This window comes from Rhincodon typus, chromosome 45, assembly GCF_021869965.1.
Source record: "Rhincodon typus isolate 14 chromosome 45, sRhiTyp1.1, whole genome shotgun sequence".
NCBI lineage: Eukaryota > Metazoa > Chordata > Chondrichthyes > Orectolobiformes > Rhincodontidae > Rhincodon > Rhincodon typus.
Window position 1 is genome coordinate 63,842 of NC_063376.1, and position 19,358 is coordinate 83,199.

The 19,358-nt window shown below is 42.6% G+C and overlaps 1 protein-coding gene across 3 annotated transcripts; it reads left to right on the plus strand.

Annotated features, from left to right (window-relative positions):
- The first annotated feature begins 1,732 nt into the window (after nucleotides 1–1,732).
- Nucleotides 1,733–16,721, plus strand: LOC109922979 (homeobox protein HMX3-like). Of its 3 annotated transcripts, XM_048620206.1 has the most exons (6): nucleotides 2,071–2,106; nucleotides 4,970–5,060; nucleotides 5,695–5,823; nucleotides 7,780–8,033; nucleotides 14,017–14,118; nucleotides 15,531–16,721. In XM_048620206.1, the coding sequence occupies exons 3-6, from the start codon at nucleotides 5,775–5,777 to the stop codon at nucleotides 15,954–15,956; spliced, it is 831 nt and encodes a 276-aa protein (XP_048476163.1). In that variant the 5' UTR covers nucleotides 2,071–2,106; nucleotides 4,970–5,060; nucleotides 5,695–5,774; the 3' UTR covers nucleotides 15,957–16,721. The 3 variants fall into 3 exon arrangements, with proteins under 3 accessions (XP_020378608.2, XP_048476162.1, XP_048476163.1); XM_020523019.2 differs by lacking the exon at nucleotides 4,970–5,060 and having other exon boundaries at nucleotides 1,733–2,106; XM_048620205.1 differs by lacking the exons at nucleotides 4,970–5,060; nucleotides 5,695–5,823 and having other exon boundaries at nucleotides 1,733–2,106.
- The last annotated feature ends 2,637 nt before the right edge of the window (nucleotides 16,722–19,358 follow it).

Genomic DNA, 19,358 nt, shown 5'->3' on the forward strand with positions numbered 1-19,358 from the left:
AATGTGGCAGGATGGGGGTCGAGAGAGCACTTCAAAAAGCCTGCAGTATCCTAGGCTTCATTAATAGGAACACAGAGTACAAGAGGAACAAGGTGCTGCTGAACTTGTATAGAGGGACTGTCTTACGAGGTGAGGTTGCATACGTGGGCCTGTACTGATTGGAATTTGGAAGAATGAGAGATGACGTTATTGAAATGTACAAAATTCTGAGAGAACTTAACAGGGAGAATGTGGAAAGATGGTTTCCCCTTGTCAGAGAGTCTAGGACCAGTGGGCATAATCTAAGAATAAGTGGCCACTCATTTAAAACATAAAAGAAGAATTTCCTCTTTGAGATCCCCCTCATTCTTCTGACGTCCAGCAAATACAATCCTAAATCGATCCAATACTTTCTTATATGTCAGTTCTGTGATCCCAGAAGTCAATTTGGTAAACCTTCATTGCACTCCCTTTATAGCAAGAACATCCTTCCTCAGGGAAGCAAACCAAAACTGCACACAATATTCTGGGTGTGGCCCCACCAATTCCCTATATAATTGCAGCAAGATATCCTTATTCATGTATTCAAATCCTCTTGCTATGAAGGCCAACATAGTTTACCTTCTTTACCAAATAAAAACTGAAAGAACTGCGGATGCTGTAAATCAGGAACAAAAACAAAGTTGCTGGAAAAGCTCAGCAGGTCTTGCAGCATCTATGAAGGAATAAAGACTTAACGTTTCGGGTCCAGTGACCCTTCCTCAGAAATGAGGGTTAATTCTGTTTATTCCTTCACAGATGCCGCCAGACCTTCTGAGCTTTTTTACTACCTACTGTACCTGCACAAGTACTTCCAGTAACTGGTGCATGAGGACACCCAAGTCTTGTTGAATGTTCTCCTCTCTCAACTCACAGCCATTCAAACAATAATCTGCCTTCCTATTTTTGCGACCAATGTGAAAACCTCACATCTATCCTCAGTAACAGGAAAAGACAGGGTACATAAAGGTAAACTATTGCCACTGGTTGGTGATTCTAGAACAAGAGGCTTTGTCTGAGAATTAGGACCAGATCATTCAGGAGAGATATTAGGATGGCAGTGGTTTGGAGCTCTCTTTCACAAACAGCATTGGATGCTAGACCAGTTCTTAATTTTAAATCTGAAATAGATTTTTGTTAAGGGATATGGGCCAAAGGCAGGTATACGGAATTAGGCCACAGATCAGCCATAATCTCATTCAGCGATGAAGTGGGCTTGAGGGGATGAATAGCCTACACTTTTTTCTATGTTCTTATTGTTCTGCACTTGTCATGCATTTGCTTCCTCACTCAACCTGTCTAACTCACACTACAGCACCTCTGCATCCTCCTCGCAACTCACCCTTCCACCGCAGCAAACTTGGAAATATTTCGGATTTCTCTTTTCTGAAGAAGGGTCCAGACCCGAAACGTCAGCTTTCCTGCTCCTCTGATGCTGCTCAGCCTGCTGTGTTCATCCAGCTCTACACCTTGTTGTCTTAATATTACATTTAGTTCCTTCATCTAAATCATTAACGTTAATTTTTCTTGAAAACAATGTTTTGGCTTCTACCGCTTTCTGCGGCAGAGATTTCCACAGGTTCACCCACATCTCTCCACGTCTTAATCCGAAATGGTTTCCAGTCCGGTATGACTCCTACTGAGAGTCAGTGTAGTGATTTAAACCTTCATTGGGATTGATTAATTAATGAATTATCTCGGAAGTATAGGATAGCAGTTTCGCTGCAAATTGAGGGTATCCTTGCCCATGGAATGCCGACGCAGATTTCCATGACTAAAGCACCAATTAACGCCTGATTCACACATCGTCCCAGCTAATCACCACAGGAGGCTCCTGAATGTGGGGTTTAACTGCACAGGGAGAATTTCTGCTCCTTTCTCTGCTGTTTCAGGATCCCTGCATGGACCAACTTTCTCAGAATTTCCACTTCCAAACCAAGCCATCTGTGGAGATGGAGGATTGCTGCTTCGGACAGGGAGCTGGTTACTGCAGGAGGAGTGCATTCAACTGCGGCCAGACTCACATCAGCCCCAGGGATTTCCGGGGAAGTTCAGGCCAACACGCGGAGGGCGAGCCTTGGAACCCAGGTAAGGGCACAGTAATAACCGGGGTCCGAGCCTGAAACCCCGGGAGAGTGGGTTCATACACAACACGACTCCCGACTGGGAACATCCAATCAGCAACTTTTCATACGGGAATCGGGGAAAAAAAAATCCCTCCTCTTCCAACAGGATTGGCTCTTTGAAAGGGCCGGCATAATCACGGTGGGCCGAATAGCCCCATGATACGTCGCTCTAATCTCCGCGATGCTCTCTACATTGGGATACAGGCAGTTGGATGCGTTAGGCTGGTGAATATCGGCTGCATTGTCCTGACTGCTGGGATTTACTGGGCCTGACCCACTACCCGGATCAAACCGAGATCCTCTCTGACAGTCAGTGTGCAACTTCCCCTCCCCTCCCCTCCCTCATCCTTGCCGGCAGTGGAGGAGGCTGCTCAGCCCATCGTCCCTGTACTGGGCACGGCTCATTCCCCTCCTGACTTGTTAAGCATGAGCAGGGAGGGAACTAAGAATTGGGTGGGCAGTACATTGGCGGCGCCTGGGTGTGTAACCCGTACTGTTGGGATGTGGAAAAGAGTCAGTGTGGACAGAATTCACTTAGACCCTTCCTCTGTGTGTGTGCGCACTGCAATCTCTACATTCAGAGAATTGGGACTGGCACATGTTCAACATTTGACTGGTCAGAACAAGGAGACTGTGTTTCTCACCCATTTCCCTTTTCTCAATGACGGTACAAGCTAATTGATGGCCGGGGGCGAGGGTGTAGTTGTAATCTCTGTCCATTATCTTCTCCAAATTGTCACTGGGTGACTCTACAACTCCGTCAGAAAGAGATATCAAGAACTGCAGATACTGGAGTCAGAACTGAAGAATGGTCCAGACCCGAAAAGTCGACTTTCCTGCTCCTCTGATACTGCCTGACCTCCTGTGTTCATCCAGCGCCACACGTGTTATCTCCGTCAGAAAGAGGCCATTTTATCCGTTGCGTCTTCTCAATCTCCGTAGCCATTAGGTTTACGGCGCAACGAGCGGCCACTCTGACCGTTGTGTCTGTACTAGCCAAGAGAGCAGCTTGATCCCACTTCCAGATGTGATTGCACCCCTGCAGGTTGCAGGGTTTGAGGGGCATGTCCAGATGCCTTTTTAAATTGAGTTGAGGGTTTCTGACCCGGCTGCCCTTTCAGGCACTGAGTTCCAGCTGGCGAACACCCTCTGAATTAAAAAAAAATTCTCATCTCTACTCGATTCTTTCTGTCAGTCACTTTAAATATGTTCCCCCCCACCCCCTTCCCTCCACTCCTGGGTCACTGAGCCCTCTGCTAAGGGAAACAGGACTCAATCATGCCACCTGTCTCTTTCTTCACAAGAGAGCACCCTCAGCCTATCACATTTTTCTCAGCTACATGGCATGTAAAGAGGCCCATTGGTCCATCACGTCTATGCTGGTCATCAAGCATCTACCTAATCTAGTTCCCTGTTCCAGCATTGTATGCTGTAGCATTCCAAGTGTTCATCTAAATAGTTGAATGTGGCCTTTTCCAGTCATTCACCATAATTGACTAAGCAGCAAGGTTTTGTGTTGTCTGCAAAGACTCCACTGGAAACAGTCTTCCAATTACAAAGGCACAATCAAGTTACCATGTCCAGTCGCTATTTCAAATCCATCCAGTTTCCTCTTTAAAGACATACTTACTCTTGGCTGACCTCTGATAGAATCCTACATAGTCATGCTGTGGAAGGAGCTCAGAAGACTTGCCGCACCTCTACAGTAGACATTCAAAGTCCCTAATGTTGTGAGGACATGGCTTGGAATCCCATCACATCAGATGGTGAAATTTGAATTCAATAAAAATAAAATCTGGAAGTAAAAGCTAGCCCTAATGGTGACCATGATGTAACCACAGTCAGTTGTCATAAAAACCTATCTAGTTCACCAAAGTTCTTTCGGAAAGTAAATATGCCCATCCTCACCTGATCTGGTCTACATGTGACTCCAGACCCACAGCAATGTTGTTGACTCAACTGCCCTCTGAAATAGCTTTGCAACCCAATCAGGACAATAAGGGATTAGCAATAAATGCTGCTGCAGATCATGTGATGCCCACATACCAATAATGCAATGTCTTCTCTCCTGACACACTATTCAAGCTTACTTGCAACTTTAATTTGGCTCTTGGTCTCTGACTTGCCACTAGTCTTTTCCTGCCCGTTCTATCAACATTCTTCATTCTGTCAGCCTTCTTCATTCCCCAACCATCAGTGGAACTTTGTAGCTATTATTTCCCATTGGTAGTATCATCCTGGTGTAATCCTACACTGTCACTTTTGATAATGGGTTTTAATTAAAACTGTGCCAGTAAAATAACTGGCCTCAATATTGTCCTTATTTCTAAATTGTAAACTTTGTCCTTCTATGTTTAAGTATCTGTTCGGAGGTGAATATTTAAACCGTCATCCTCCTTCCTATTGCACTCTAATAATTTTCACCCAAAAGAACAGGTCTCAGAGAATCATGGCTATAATTATAAGCCCATTTTCCTTCTTGAATATTTATTCATGCTGCTCAATTTTTCCCTTCAACCTGCTACCCGACCTTTATCCCAGAGTTTCTTGGGATATGTAATGAAAAAGTCTTCTAACATCTAAATAGATCTTTCGAACATTCCTTATTAAATATTGATGAGGGTGCTGTCCTACTCTTCCAGTGGTGCCACGGACTATCAACGTCTCTCATAAAAGGTAGCACCTGTAGCAGGGTGGTACCTCCCTTAGTATGCCTTGATTCAATCCACCCTGCAGAGCTAGAAACATAAACAGAAATTGCTAGAAAAACCTAGCAAGTCTGGCAGTTTCTCCAGCAATTTTTATTTCTCTTTTTGTTTCAACAGTCCAGCATCTGCAGAACTTTGTTTTATCCAAAGGATTAGGAGTTGGACAGTTTGAGGCATTTCCAATCAAGCCACTGATGAGCAGCATTGGGTACCTGTTATTCTTCTCCAGTGAGAATTTTCCTGTTGATGACAATAATAATTAGTTTACGGGATCCCAAATCCCACAATTGTATCATTGCATTGTAAAAAGTGTTGATGGTGAAGCATTGGATCTTCAATTTGCTGATCCAATGATCACAACCTCCATCCCTAACCTGGGCAGAAATTAGGTAGGTGCAGACTCGATGGGCTGAAGGACCTCTTTAGTGCTGATTGACTTTAGTCCTAGTGCCCAAGGGTAATGAGGGCAAGATAGTAAGTGTTTGGTATCCAATTGCCTCGACCAGAGAGTATGTGGAACTATTGCCTTGCTGATTCTCATTGTCACTTAGAGTGACCAGACAACAACAAATCGTATGTATCTAATCTTTGTAACCATATTAAATATCTTAAGGTCCTTCAACCCCTGTGAAATGTTGATACTGGCCTGCAATGTCTCTAGTTTACCAACCCCCAATTCTCACTTCCAGAAGGAAAAGCGCAAATTTGTGGATAAAATATTTGCCTGAATGAAAAAGTTGTAGAGATGCAAAGGATCTATGGCGTTGAGCAACATTAGGGACTTTTGATATTGCTGCCTAAGTATCCTGGATTAAGACAAATGTGTGTCATGTTTTGTGTAGCTGGTGCATCTCTGGGATCTATTGGAGGTTATGGATATGAATATTCTTCAGTACAAAGAAACTTTGCTGAGACCAGTGACATGGCCTTTGTGGTGAAAGAAGTAACAACAGGACCCTCTGCAGTTGTGGGTAAGGAACATATGAAATCCACGCAGCAAGGGCTCATGAGCCTGAGTTCTGCATATTGTATATTCTGGACTGGGCTACTTTTGAAGCAGCTCTGATCAGACAGATACCACAAGCTAGGGCTAGCAAATCTGAAAACAACATTCTTCTGAAAACTTGAAGGTTGCAGTGCTAGAGTCACAAATGTTTCTGCAGGACAGAAAGAGACCCTTTGGCCCATTTTGTCTACACTGGCCATTGAACGTTTATCTATTCTAATTCCATGTTCCAGCACTTGGCATGTAACCTTGTAGGTTTTTAATGCAGGTACAAAGTTTTGATGCTACCTTCCTCCTGTTTTCTCAGTTCTCTCCCAAGGACAGGAACTGACTGCAGTGAGGTCCCAGCATACACAGGTTCCTGCCTTGCTCAATGAGCCTAGATTGAGACGAAGGCTACTCAATTTTGGAAGCCATCACTTCTGATCTCCCTACTTTTGTCATTGTATCCCAGACATTAAATTTGTCATCTGAAACTGAGGCTAATTGTTAATTACACTCTGGGCTGGCAAGTGCGGCTGCTGGAAGTGAAGTGTGTGAACAGGCCTTGGCATGGATTAAGATACAGGTAGCAGAGTTTTGCTTAAGTGCAAATGGAAAGAGTGTGGATAGAATAGTATGCATCTTTTGTGCAAAATATTGGAAATGTTGAGACTGGAGGTAACATAGGAAACAAGTGAATGAGGGTTTCAACGACAGAAAGAATTGAAACAGATACACAGACAGGGATGTTATGGAACTGATAGAGGGATACTTGGTGATGATCATGGACATGTGGTTAGGAAATTGGCTCATGGACATTTGACACCCAATCATAAATGGCCTGGTTCATCCTCAAGATAATTCTCTGAAAGAGATGGAGTCTCTCAGTGAAGAATTTTGTTTATGAGTACAATGGGATCTTGATCACCTGGGCTAGTGTGTTGAGGAATGGTAAATGGAGTTTAATTCAGATAAATCTGAAGCATTGTATTTCGATAAGATAAACCAGGGCAGGACTTGCACAGTTAGTGGTCGAGCCCTAGGGAGTGTTGTCAAAAAGAGAGACTTAGGGGTGCAGGTACATAGTTCCTGGAAAGTGGCATCACAGGTAGAGTGGTGAAGAAAGCACCTGGCGTACTTGCCTTCATCAGTCAGAACATTGAGTACACGAGCTGTTAAAACTGTACAAGACATTGGTAAGGCTACATTTGGATTATTGCATACAATTCTGGTCATCCTGCTGTGGGAAGGATGCTATTAAACTGGAAAAGGTGCAACAAAAAGATTTACAAGAAGGTTGCCGAGATTGGAGGCTTTGAGTTGTAAGGAAAGGCTGGATAGGCTGGGACTTCTTTCCCTGGACCGTGGGAGGCTGAGGGGTGACCTTATAGAGGTTAATAAAATCATGAAGGGCATCGATAAAGTGAATAGCCAAGGTCTTTTCCCTAAGACAGGGGAGTCTAAAACTAGAGAGGATAGTTTTAAGGTGAGAGGGGAAAGATTTAAAAGGATCCTGAGGGGCAACTTTTTCACACAAGAGGGTGGTATGTATATGGAATAAGCTGCCAGAGGAAATAGTGGAGATGGGTACAATTACAACACTTAAAAGCCATTTGGATATGTAGATGAATAGGAAAGATTTAGGGGGATATGAGCCAAACACAGGTAATTGGAACTAGTTCAATTTAGGAAACTTGGTCGGCACGGATGATTTAGGCCAAAGGCCTTGTTTCTGTGTTATATGACTCTGAGTCAGTGGTGGAGGTATGCAGCTTACCTAATATTTACTGCTGGCAGTTTTTCTATTGTCCTAGATGTTGAACACGCAGCCTGACAATTTGGTGCGGGTGGGGAAGGAATCTTGTATTTAATTTTGAAGATGTGTTAAATGCTACAGTTTGGAAATAGTTTTCAAGGAATTTATCTTTATTCATTGCAGCCTCCAACACTACCCCATCTGAGGCAGACTCCCAGGATGATTTGGAAAGGCTCAATGCCCGTGGAGATTCCTGGTTACATTCTGTAGAGGAGAGGGAATTGACTGAAGAATCCATATCAAGGAAGTACAAAGGTCGGACAATCTTCAGTGCTGAGCAACTGCGGGTTCTCCAACAGCGTTTCCAGCTGCAGCGATATCTCACTGCATCAGAGCAGCAAGAGCTGGGAAATGCAATAGGACTGACCAGTCAGCAGGTAATGTGTACCCTCAGAGGAGACAAACTTCCGATTCTTTCTGTGAACATGTGAATTAGGAGAAAAATAAGCCATTTGGCCTCTCAGGCTTGCCCCATCATTTAATAAAATCATGTCTGTCCTGTCCACCCCATACCCTTTAACTTTCTTATTGGTCAAGTACCTGTATATCTCTGCCTTAAAAGAAAATCAATGAATCTACTTTCTAGGGGAGACAGTTCCAAAGACTCTGAGAGAAATGACTTATTTTCACTTTGTCTTGTTAGTGACCCCTTATTTTCAAACCTTTGTTGCCTGGTTCCAGCTTCTCCCTCAAGGAAAACATCCTCTGTGTCCATCCTATCATGTCCTTTCTGGATCTTTTATTTTTCAATATAATCACCTCTTGTGCCTGGAAACTCCAAGGGGTTAGACCTAGCTTGTGCAACTGTTAGTCAAAGAAGACCCTGTTCCACGTCCCCAACTATCCCTTGCTCTCCATCCAACCCCACTTTCAACTCACCGCTGCAATACTTTTTCTCCAAAGACAATTCATGGTAATGGCATGTGCAAACAGAAGCCAATGTGTATCACATTGATTGGCATGTGTGGAACCTCCCAATGGCTGCACATCCTTGAGGAAGTATTAACTCACTCAGAGATAGTAAGAATGCTGATACTGGAGTCAGTGATAATATAGTGTGGAGCTGGAGGAACATAGCAGGCCAGGCAGCATTAGAGGAGCAGGAAAGTTGACGTTTCGGGTCAGGACCCTTCTTCAGAAATGGGGGAGGGGGAAGGGACCTCTGAAATACCCCTCCTCTCTCTATTTATTTCAGAGCTCCCTTTCCCCTCTCCCATTTCTGAAGAAGGGTCCTGACCCAAAATGTCAACTTTCCTACTCCTCTGATGCTGCCTGGCCTGCTGTGCTCCTCCAGCCCCACACTGTGCTATCTCTAGAGGGCGTATTGGTCCACAAACCCTACTCCCAGGGATCAAATAAAGTGAACTGCCTCAAATGTGATTGTTGTTTTCCCTAAATATGCCTTTGGATTTTGCTGCCAGTCCTAAATGTGTGTCTTGTGTGGGGTATTCATTTAGACTTGGGCTTCATTTAGACTTTCTTACTGTTTGTAAATTATGCAGACATGTGATCACTTGATAGAAAATTAAAGGTAACTGGTAATTGGTCAGCAGCGTTTTGTGTGGGAGTTGTGATGCGAAAAAGATATTACTAGGTGAATGACTTCTGCAGAGAGCTGGCACAAATACAATGGATGAAATGCCTTTCATAGGGCAATTAAGAGTCAACCACATTGCTGTGGGTCTGGAGTTGTATGTAGACTGACCGAGTACAGACTTGTATATTTCAATTAAGTCACCTCTTAACTTTTCAAACTCTGAGTCTGCTCCATTATTTAATGAGATCATGGCTGACCTGATAATCCTCAATTCCACCTTTCCTGCTTTTTCCCATAACCCTTGATACCCTTACTGATCAAAAATCTGTCTCTCAGCCTTGAATAATACTTCATGACCCAACCTTAATAGTCTTCGGCAGTAAAGAATCCCACAGATTTGCTACCCTCTGAGAGAAGAAGCTCCACCTCATCTCTGTTTCAAATAGGCATTCTCTTACTCTGAGACTATATCCTTTGCACCTAGACTCTCCCACAAGGGGAAACAACCTTTCCACATTTACCCTAAAAATCTTGTAAGTTTCAATAGGGTCACCTCTCATTCTTCTAAACTCCAATGAATACAGGCCCAATCTACTCAACCACTTCTCGTAAGATGACCTCTCCATAACCAGAGATAACAAGGTGTAGAGCTGGATGAACACAGCAGGCCAAGCAGCATCAGAGGAGCAGGAAAGCTGAAACGTCAGCTTTCTTTTTGTGATTAATACTTGTGATTCCAAATCCCTATTCTGTAGGTTTTTGCAGTCTTTCTTTCTTTAAATAATATTTGTCTCTTCTTTTCTTCATCCCAAAGAGCACTACCTCACATTTCCCCACATTACATTCCATTTCTCCAACCTTCCAGCCTTGTACCTAGATTTCCAAAAGGCCTTCGACAAGGTGCCGCACTAGAGGCTACTGCATAAGATAAGGATGCATGGCGTTAAGGATAAAGTATTAGCAAAGATCTGGCAAATGGAATACAATGTAAATAAATGTGAAGTCATACATTTTGGTAGGAGTAATAGTAAAAAGGATTATTACTTGAATGGTAAAAAGTTGCAGCATGCTGCTATGCAGAGGGACCTGGATGTCCTTGTGCATGAATCACAGAAGGTAGGTCTGCAGGTACAACAAGTAATTAGAAAGGCAAATGGAATTTTGTCCTTCATTGCTAAAGGGATTGAGATTAAAAGCAGAGAGGTTATGTTGCAGCTGTACAAGGTGCTGGTGAGGCCACCCACACCTGCAGTACTGTATGCAGTTCTGGTCTCCTTACTTGAGAAATGATGTACTGGCACTGGAGGGGGTGCAAAGGAGGTTCACTAGGTTGATTCTGGAGTTGAGGGGGTTGGCTTATGAGGAGAGACTGAGTAGATTGGGATTATATTCATTGGAACTCAGAAGATTGAGGGGGGATCTTATAGAAACATATAAAATTATGAAGGGAATAGATAAGATAGAAGTAGAGAGGATGTTTCCACTGGCAGGTGAAGCTAGGACAGGAGGGCATGGCCTCAAGATTAGAGGGAGCAGATTTAGGACTGAATTGAGAAGGAACTTCTTCACCCAGAGGGTTGTTAATCTATGGAATTCCTCGCCCAGTGAAGTAGTTGATGCTACTTCAGTAAACGTTTTTAAAGATAAGGTAGATTTTTTTTGAACAATAAAGGAATTAAGGGATACGGTGAGAACGTGGGTAAGTGGACCTGAGTCCACGAAAAGATCAGCCATGATCTTATTGAATGGCGGAGCAGGCTCGAAGGGCCGGACGGCCTTCTCCTGCTTCTAGTTCTTATGTTTTTATGTTCTTTCCTCGTAAGACTCCACCCACCCCATTTCAGGTGTTAAATCAGTCAACCTTCTCTGAAGTGCTTATATTTTTCCCTTTGTGAGGAGACCAATACTGTTGGTCCAGATGGTCCACAGTACGTCAAATGTGGTCTCACCAGTGCCTTGTATAACTGAAACATCCCTTCCCTCTTCTGTATTTCATCCAACTTTCAATAAATAACATTCTATTAGCTTTCCTAATTACTTGCCGTACCTGCATACTAACCTTTTGTGATTCGTGCATGAGGACACTTGGTGCCAAATGAATAAGAAAGTTTTAGAGAGATATGGGTCAAAAGCTGGCAAATGGGACTAGGTTTCCTCCCACAGTCCAAAGATGTGCAGGTTAGGGTGGTTTGGCCGTGCTAAACTGCCTGTAGTGCCCAGGGATGTGCAGGTTAGGGTGGATTGACCGTGCTAAACTGCCCATAGTGTCCAGGGATGTGCAGGGTAGTGGGTTAGCCATTGGAAATGCAGGGTTACGGGGATATGGTAGGGGGTGGGGTCTGGGTGGGGTGTTTTTTGGAGGGTTGGTGTGGACTTGATGGGCCGAATGGCCTGTTTCCCCACTGTAGTGATTCTATGATTAATTTAGGGAAATCAATTGGCATGGACTGAAAGGTATGTTTCCATGCTGTACATCTCTATGATTCTAAATGGCTTAATTCTGCTCCTATATCTTATTAGTCTTATGATCTCCTTTTCAATTTCTGGGATGTTACTTGTATCGTGTATGTTGAAGATTGACCAAAAATATTGGTTCAATTCATTTGCCATTTCCTTATTTTTCAGGTCAGGCTAATTTTTTATTGGACCAATTCTCACTTTTAAATTTTTTTTTTCTTTTTTTAAATGGCTGTAGAAGCTGGTGCTTCCTGTCATTATACTTTTATTCAGCTTTGGTCATACTTGGGTAATCTTTTTCTTCCTCACCAGTCTTTGAGATATTCTTTACTTTTTAAAACCTTCTGTCCTGCCATCCATTTTGTATTTTAACAATTCTAGTTGGCCACAGATGGTGGGTCTCCCCTTTGGCATTTTTCTTGTTGGAACGTATCTATTCTGCGCATTCAGAAAGAAATGTTGCCATAGTCCTACAGGACCATAGGGCTACTCTCTCATTAGAGTTTAACCCAAGGATCACCACGTCTCAGGTGAGGGGAGAGGTTGAGAAGCAGAGTCCTTCATGGTAATTAACCCTGTAAATGTTTACCACTTTGTCTGTATTGGTCTGTCCCTTGACCTGGTTGGCCGGTCTCCTTTAGCTAGCTCTGCTTTTAAGCCCTCTCATTGCCCCTATTTAAGGCAGGTTTAGACCCATTTTTCTGTTGCTCAACCTGTAAGTAAACTTGCATCCTATGATGGCTGTCTTGGGGTGATTGAACTTCTATTAAATTCCATCTGCTGCATTGTTTTGCTAGCTTGACTTGGTCACTTTGCAGTTCATTTCCAGAATCCACAGCATTTCGCTTTTACCTTTACCTGCCTCCAGTATCCTTTGCATAATGAGCAGATGCTGCTTGGCCTACTGAATGTTTTCTGTTTTTTTGTAAAAATGCTGATCCCATTATGGAGAACAATGCGATGTAACTGAGCAAGAGGCTGAAACTTCTGGGATGTGACTTTTCATGAGTTGATGCGTAATTCTGACTCATTCCTATTATGATGTGGTCTTTGTACTCAGGCTGTGTTACATGAAAACTGCTTTTTTGTAATGTACCCCAGGTTAAAGATGTATAAATAGAGTGTTAATGGCAAAACCCTGTGAATAGTACAGCTGTGATTGTCCAAATCTTTCACACCTTCCTCCAGCTAGACTTGTTGGAGCCACTGCTGCCTTTGTTCTGCTAATGAGCTGCTCAGGACCTGAGGCCTGCACTGGGAGCTTCCTCTCGTCAAGGTGGTTGAGCTGGCCAGAGGCTTTGCAAACCATTGCCTAAATGGTATAGCTTCAGGTCCCAGCCCCAGTATAGAATTGAACCACTACTCCAGTCTGGAACTTGGTGCTGCATCACTGGAGATGCTGTCTTGCAGTTAAAGCCTGAAAATAAAATTCCTCTTGCAGATTTATAAAAAAGTGCATATTGCTATTTTCCACTCCTAGTTTCTTCTGTGGTTTCACTAAACTTCAGCTGAAATTACCTTTGAAATTTTAGATGTCTCTTGAGATGGGTAACTGTAGAAATTTTATGCCTGAGAAAATAGTCTCTTGACCCAAAAGGTACAGGGTTAATTTACATTAAATCCTTGCTGAACCTGATGGGGGAGATGTTGAGGGGTTATTTCTCTCAGCTGTGGAGCCTGGAACTGGCTGGGAGTCATAAAGTCATACTGCGCAGGAAAGGCCCTTCAGCCCATCAAGTCTGGGTGGGGGGCAGAGTCAGGACACAGGTGGGAATAGTCTCAAATGGGCTAGTCATTCCAAAGTGGGAAGAGGAGGCATTTCTTTACTCAGAGGATTGTGTGTTTATGGGATTAGCTACCCTCAGAATTGTGATTAATCAGCTGCTGAGTTTATTTAACCAGGATGCTGAGATTTCTTTTGAGACATAAGTCAACTTGACGTCAAATTTCAGCCGCAATCTTCTTGAATGGCAAAGTAGGCTTGAAAACCCAAAATGCCTGTCCCTAACCCTTCTGGATGTCACCCCCTTGCACTCTGTTGTAATCGTTTTTTTATTCAGTACAAACAAATGAGGCCATTTGGCCTGTCGTATCTCTGCAAGATTTCATCAGCTCAGCGCACTCCCTGGCTTTCCTCTACCTGGCGTAATATTTATTTTTATTTTGTTTTGCCTTGTTTTTTCTAACAACATGTCTCTCCTCACTATTTTTCTCATCGGGGGTGTTTAACCAGTGTCTTTAATGTTTGTTCCTGCCCTAGGATGACCGAGTTGTGACTGTGTACCAGCTAATGCAGGCTTTCTGATGCTCTGGGAGTGCTCTGAAGCACTAAGACTTTCTATTTAAAAATACTTCTTTTTTCTTAGGTGAAGACGTGGTTTCAGAACCGTCGCATGAAGGTGAAACGTCTTCTAAAGGAACCAACTGCCAGCACTCAAATTAGCTTCCTTCAAGCAGACCTGTCTCAGGTGAATTAATGTATAGTTAGTGATAACGTGGTCAAACATTCTAAATTGCTGAATTAAGACTATTCTGTTGGGGCTGTAGATTTAAATCCCACTGCTGTCCTCAGGTAATCTTATTGAGACGAGATGAGCATGTGGATGACTGATGTTATTGAGGGGCAGTATAGCCTGTTTCTGCTCTAAATTAATTTGTTCGTATGCACTAACTGAATTCACCAGGCACTGTTTTTCACTGGAAGGTTGTGTTTTTGGGAGCAGGTCTTTGCTCTTTCAACCCTGTCTTCCTTCTACATAATTTGTGAACTTTGCTAAAAATGTAAATTGCTCAGCAAATTGTGAACATAGGAGATAAACTTTCTGCAGATAAAATTCTGTTCAGTAAGAATTCAGTAAGAATTCAGTAAGAAAGGTATAACCCTACTGCAATCCTGAAAAAGGGTAATATCTGAAACGTTGACTGCTTCTTTCCTCCAGATGCTGCCTGGCTTGCTGTGTTCTTCCAGCCTCCTCTTTGTCTCCCTTGCTACAGGCCTGGCCTGCTGAGTGTTTCCAGTTCAGATTTCAACATTTAATAGTTACCTATCAACATCCTTTCTCCCCCTGCACTGCAACCTTGCCCCTCACCCCACTATAGCATAAATGCTGCCTTCTCCACACTTCATTTCAGCTCTGATGAAGAGTCATCTAGACTCAAAACGTTAGCTTGCTTTTTCTCCGTCGATGCTGCCAGACCCGCTGTGATCTTCAGCACTTTTTCTATTGAATGATACAGTCTGCTTCAATCTCCATGCACACCAGAAACTGTACAAAGATAATTTTTTTCTGATTGGTCCTAATCTTGTTCTAAACAGCAACTGATAATTCCTTAATAAAAACCAGAAGAACTGATAATTCCTTCACTGTTTCTCAATCATGAATTTCCCAGCAGATGTGAAATACGAACCACCCTTTCCCCAAATTTTAAATTATTCTAACAAACTAGCCTGTATTCTTTCTTCCCAAGTGTGTTCTCGGGCAGGGTAGAAATCATAAATTAAAAGAGACAATGCTCTGAATGACTCCAGTCTGGCAGAATCTGATAACATTTTCAGGTCTGTGCCCCAGGAAAATGTTTGTGTAGATTTTAAACAAGTGAGTCAAACTCCAATGCTTGTTTGTTCCATCATGTGCTACTGTACAGGACCAAACTGCTTTAGTGACTATATGTGTATATAAAGATATTTTTATGAATAAAGTATATTTTTGAAATAAAAAGAATTAAACAAGTGAAAGATGGGAGATTGGAAGCAAGAACAAAACCAAATTGAGGTCTGGGATAACGTTAGATTAGAGCATAGATTTTAAAAAATGAAATAAGACAAATTGTATTTGATTTCTGTTGTATTTACACTAGTTTTCTTTCTTGCTCTTCACAGAATAACTCGGTGGTTTATGGGAAACCAATGGATAATATGAAGCAACAGTTTACCAGCTATTCACTGTCACATCTGCTGCCCAGGCATCTGGTGCCATCTCCTGACAAGCACTGGCCCAGTGCAGGTCCTGTATATCCAAATCTGGGCAAGTTCCAATCCACAGTTATCAAAAGTGAGTTGCAGTACACCAATCAGTCTGTCAACTTTTCCATCAAGAAAGAAGCTATTGCACTCTCTTCTCGGCCAGAGCTGAAGCAAATGAAACTCCCAGCGACATCCTACAGTCACACCATCCCAGTGCAACACTTTGATTTCTCACTGCAGCAAGCCTTGCCTGGGCCTCCGTACCTCCAGCAGGGCCTGCCATATGAGGTGATCAAACCTGCAGGGGATGAACTTCATCATGAAAAAGTTATAATTTCCTAGAGCCCCTATTTGGCTGAAAAAAATAACCTTTTGATTGCCACATTCCTAGTAATAGGTGTCATTAGGCTGCAGAGGTGAGTTCTTGCACTCCAAAAAGCAGCTCTCACTGCACAGAGATGCATTAAGACCCGGCCCTGCTTTCTTTCATTGCAGATCCTGTGGACAGACTCTTCCCTCGACCGTCAGGAAATATGCTCTGTGTTCTCCGCCATATTTGACACTGATTCCAAAGGTTTCCCAAAGCTTAGTCGAACCATTCTGGAAGGGATTGCATTTATGTTTTAATCTAATTATATTTTTACATTTCTGAATGAAATTGCAAAAAGCAAACTTTTAGGAAAAATCATTTAATTTGTAATCAGGTTGTCCTTATTTTAAATGTTCTTCTGGTCAGTGATCATTGATTACACTAGGTCTGGCTGGCTGTTTATAATCTGAGAGCTGCCAACAGTGACTCATTCCTGGCACCCACCAATGGTGGCCCTCTGACCTTGCAGCTTTGTGTTGGGTATGAGGAAGTGAGGAAACTCCTATCAGCTGGCACCGGCTCCATGGCATCTCCATGTGAATTTCTATAACTGACCATGAAACTGTCATTGTTCCAATCTGGCCCATCATCATTGGACACAGTCTGGCACAGCATGGGGCATCTGTTGTAATAGTCAACTTGAGTCGGATTTAAATATTCCATATTTTTAAACCTTTCCTGTATTGTTAACAAAATGATGGTTAAAGACTTCAATAAAGCTGAAAGATTCCATCTGAGTCATTGTGTAACTCTAATTAAATTGCTCTGCACAGTCAAACGTTCAAACTGTCCTTGGAAACTTCCATTGCTGTAGCACCTTCCATTACCTCAGCATGTCCCAAAATGCTTCACAGCCCATGGACTACTTTGAAGCAAATTAATTTTAGGTGCAGCAAACTCCCAGCTGTCTAATCTGTTTGAACATTAAAAATTATAAAGACTCGACTCATGACAACGTTCATGGAGGGAGAACCAGGATTAAGAGTTCCTCATAGCTGGAAAAAAGTTAGGTATTTTGAGTTATAAACAGTGCAAGGAAATGAGGTTAGAAAAGAAAATGGTAGATTGGTGAGATGGTAGAGGCAGAGATAATGCAGGGATGACGATACACAACAGAAGGCAATGCTAATGGAGCAAATGAAGAGAAAGAAATAGGTCTGGGGACTCTGTAAACATCGGATATGTTTCCAACACAGCTCTAGAGGGTTTTGGAGCAATTGCCATGATCTAGAATTGAACTCCTCTTGCCAAGGAGGCTGTGCAGTACCTAATCTGAAATAAAACATGATGTTTCTCTAACTTCTGTTTACCGATGATGTGGAGGTGCAGGTGTTGGACTGGGGTGGACAAGATCAGAAGTCACACAACACCAGGTTATAGTCTGACAGGTTTATTTGAACTAACACACTTACAAACCTGTCGGACTACAACCTGGTGTTGTGTGACTTCGAGCTTCTGTTTAGCATCACTGGAATAGCATAAAGGAGACTGAGAAACTGAGTGTGCTGAAGAGTTACAATGATGACCTCACTAAGCTCAGGGTTAAGTTTAAAACTGGATGCACTTGTGTTGACTGATTAATAGGATCTGCAGCCAATTCAGTAAAGAGTTTATGATGGATCTAACACCCAACCTTGTGCTAATGATGTGACAAGATGTTGAATCTTTGCAGGGAATATTTTGCTGCAGGTTAGTCAATAAGACATAAGAACGGAAGTAGACTTTTCAGCCCATCAATTCAACTGCACCATTCAACGAGATCATGGATGATCTGCGAATCCTGAACTCCACTTTCCTGCCTTTTCCCTGTAACCCTTGATCCCCCGCTTACTGACTAAAGTTCTGTTATCCTACAGAAGTTATTCTTTTCAATTGTAACTTCTAAAAGGAAGTGAAGAAATACTTAAAGGGGAGATTTTTCACCTGGGGAAGACCAGGAAGTGGGATTAATCAGATAGATCTTTCAAAGAGCATATACACGCACATTGGGCTAAATGGCCTCCTGTGTTGTATTGTTTTGACTTTGCAACTGGGGATTCAGAACCACCCGATAATTTTCAGTTCTAATGAATCTAAGCCTGACAGAATCTGAACTGCAGATTCGACAACTCTTATCCTGTGACAAACCTTACCCTGAGCTTCACCAGCCACCGCTTAGAATATTCATACTCTTAACATTTTCCCCAATCTTAATGAAATGTTATCAACCTGAAATATGAACTTGGTTTTTCTCTCTCCACAAATATTAACAGAGCAGCTGAGTGTTTCTCTTTTATTGTTGTTTCATATCGATTCAGAGGAGACCAGCTCTCTCGTTTTCTCTACACAGACGTTGGCTAATCTGCTGAATTTACAAGTTTTATTTCTCACTGCAGATTTAAAACAATTTGACAAATGGGCCAAATGTGAAAAATACTTTGAGTGACAGGCTGAAGAAAAAGAGCAAAGTTAGAACTCTGACCTTTAGTGTGAATCCATCTCTCACCATTGAAAGGACCGCAAGGTGTCAACAGGATTGGAAAAGCAAAGGATGCTGAAAATCAGAAACAAAAACAGAAATTGTTGGAAAAACTCAGCTGGTTTGGCAGCATCTGTGGAGAGAAACAGAGTTAATGTTTCGGGTCTGGTGACCCTTCTTCAGAAATACATATGTTGGCCTTTTGACGGTGACAAGGAGAACTTTATTTTAAAATTGTACTCTTGGCTTTAAGAATATTGACCTAGATTACAAAAATATATGGCATGGAGAAACTCATTCTGCACATTGGATTAGCCCGTCAGAGGCAGTGCAGAAGACAAAGGAGTAGAAATAGGCCATTCAGCCCATCAAGTCTGCACCACCATTCAATGAGATCATGGTTGATCTGATCATCCTGAACTCCACTTTCCTGCCTTTTCCCCATAACCCTTGATTCCCCTCTCACAGATTAAATTTTTATTGGTGTATAGGAGAAGTTGTTCTTTGGCAATGGTTGCTGTGGTTAAAATTGGTTCGCGTCTGTAGTTCTGATGTAGGGTTACTGGACCTGAAATATGAATTTTTGATTTCTCTCCACAGATGCTGCCAGACCTGCTCAGTTTATTCCCAGAAATTTCTGTTTTTGTGCCAGAAAGCTTATTGCGATGTGTTTATGTAAACAAAACCAAGCACCATATCAGCATCATAGGAGCAGGAAGGCTGACGTTTTGGGCCTAGACCCTTCATCAGGGTCCAGACCCGAAACATCAGCCTTCCTGCTCCTCTGATGCTGCTTGGCCTGCTGTGTTCATCCAGCTCTACACCTTGTTATCTCAGATTCTCCAGCGTCTGCAGTTCCTACTATCTCTCAAGCACCATATCACACTGGACTAAGAACTGAAAGGTGGGATTACTG

Coding starts and splice junctions, on each gene's coding strand:
- LOC109922979 (XM_020523019.2), top strand. CDS start 1,857: ATGTGGGGTTTAACTGCACAGGGAGAATTTCTGCTCCTTTCTCTGCTG. Junction 8,034..14,016: donor TAGGACTGACCAGTCAGCAG/GTAATGTGTACC, acceptor CTTTTTTCTTAG/GTGAAGACGTGGTTTCAGAA. Junction 14,119..15,530: donor TTCAAGCAGACCTGTCTCAG/GTGAATTAATGT, acceptor TGCTCTTCACAG/AATAACTCGGTGGTTTATGG.